At 51.1% G+C, this 1,832-nt stretch overlaps 1 protein-coding gene across 1 annotated transcript; it reads right to left on the reverse strand.

Annotated features, from left to right (window-relative positions):
• Positions 1–485: 485 nt before the first annotated feature.
• On the reverse strand, positions 486–1,502 carry LOC140498180 (beta-1,3-galactosyltransferase 2-like). Its single transcript, XM_072599454.1, has one exon. The coding sequence runs from the start codon at positions 1,500–1,502 to the stop codon at positions 486–488; it is 1,017 nt and encodes a 338-aa protein (XP_072455555.1).
• Positions 1,503–1,832: the final 330 nt, after the last annotated feature.

The raw sequence follows: 1,832 nt of genomic DNA on the forward strand, positions 1-1,832 counted from the left end.
CTCAGAACCAGGATGAACACAGAGGGAACAGGAGGAGTTCTTCTGCTCCCAGTTCAGTTCGTTGCATCCACAATGGGCTCTGCAGAAGAGAATCACCCGAAAGAGCCCAGCACAAAGTGTGGGGGGAAAGAGAAAAGTGGACTTCCATTTACAATGTTGTACTCATGGTGGTTTTTCTGACTCTGCTTAATGAAGGCTGCAACAGTGCATATAAATCTTCTTATACTTTTCTGAATTTTTCATATTTAGTGTTTTTACAGCACAGTAAAACTCCATTATTTTCAGGTACAAGAAAGCATTCTCTAGGTCAAATCTACCTGCCCTTTTTGGGGGAAGGGAGCTGGCACAGGCTCACATATTCCTCTTGCTTTACCCTGTCTCACTGAGCTGCACAGAGTCTTCTGGATGGGGCTCACTACTACTGTCAGTCCAGCTACATGAGGCATGATAGAGGAAGGGAGAGTGTGGGCCCCTATGTTGGACTCTTACACTGAGGGACAGGCACCATTGGATGTCAGGAAGTCTGGCCATATCTGGAGTAACTCTTGGGGCTGGAAGTGGTGAACCAGGACAAGTCGGTGGAAGGCACAATGGTCATACTTTCTCCCAAATATCAGGAAGGTGTTGGGGGGAGCAGGAGTGGGCTTCACTCCAAGCTCTTTCAAGCACAACCCCACAAACACATCCTCCACATGGATGGCCTTGAATCTCTGAGCTACAGTCAGGATTCTGAGGGCCAGGGAACCAGACATCACATAGCCAGGGCCTGCACAATAGTCTGGATACTTGTCATGGGAATACAGCTCTGGGGGCATGTACCACTTATGACCCTGTCTCCGTTCAGGGTTTGTGGAGCTCAAGATATGGCCAGTGATAAAATCAAGCTGCCGGGATCTGTTGGGCCACAGTATCTTCTGTACTAGGTAGCTGGGGTTTAAGAAGACATCAGTATCCACCTTGAGCACATAGTGGGCAGTGGGACAGTACTGGGCCATCCATTCCAGTGCTGTGAGGACCTTGAGAGTCAAGTTGTGGTATGTATCCAGGAAGCCCACCTGGAGGAGATCCCCATGCTCCCTGTCCTCCTCGTCCAGGAGGGTCTGAAGTTCCTGGGCAAAGAGGGGTTGGGGCAGGCCAACAACAAAGAGGCGGTGGATGACCACACCAGGAACCAAGGTCTCATTGCCCCATGTTTGCCTGATGACCTGGCGTATCCCCACATCCTGGGGCTTGGTCATCACCAGCATGAGCAGGAAAGGGGCAGCTCTGGGACCCTCACACTTGTCAGGATGGTTGATCAGGAAGGAGTAGGACTGAAGGTAAGCCAGGTCCAAGAGGTGTGGGGTCTGAGCCTGCCACTCAAATTTCTTTGAAAAGATCCTTGGGGATGGGGGCTTCAGATGTGTTGGAGCTGTCCAAGAAGCTAGCTGTAACATCAACAATCCCCCGAAGACAGTGCTCAACAGAGCTCCCAGCATTAGATTACATTTCATCAGATTCATGTTGTCAAGTTTGTTCTGGGTGTGGAGGAAGGAGAGGTCAGGTCAGTGCTGAGTAGTTACAAACAGACCCTGTCCCATGCTCAGGTCTCTCTCCTTCCATGGGTGAGCTATTTCCTGGTGTAAGAGGACCAGAATCTGTTTATCTGGGAGCACTGGGAGAAACAAAGGCAGGGAAGTAAGGAAGGAGGCTCCTCCCCCACCCACCCCAGTTTCTGCCAGGCCAATTGACAACATGGCACCAAGGGTGCCAAAGCTGAAGGAGCAGAGGAAAGGGGTTGGGGAGAGGGCACCAGGCAAGGAGAGGAATCTAAACCTGGGAGTCAGGAGCCC

Source organism: Notamacropus eugenii, chromosome 4 (genome assembly GCF_028372415.1).
Source record: "Notamacropus eugenii isolate mMacEug1 chromosome 4, mMacEug1.pri_v2, whole genome shotgun sequence".
NCBI classification, from domain to species: domain Eukaryota; kingdom Metazoa; phylum Chordata; class Mammalia; order Diprotodontia; family Macropodidae; genus Notamacropus; species Notamacropus eugenii.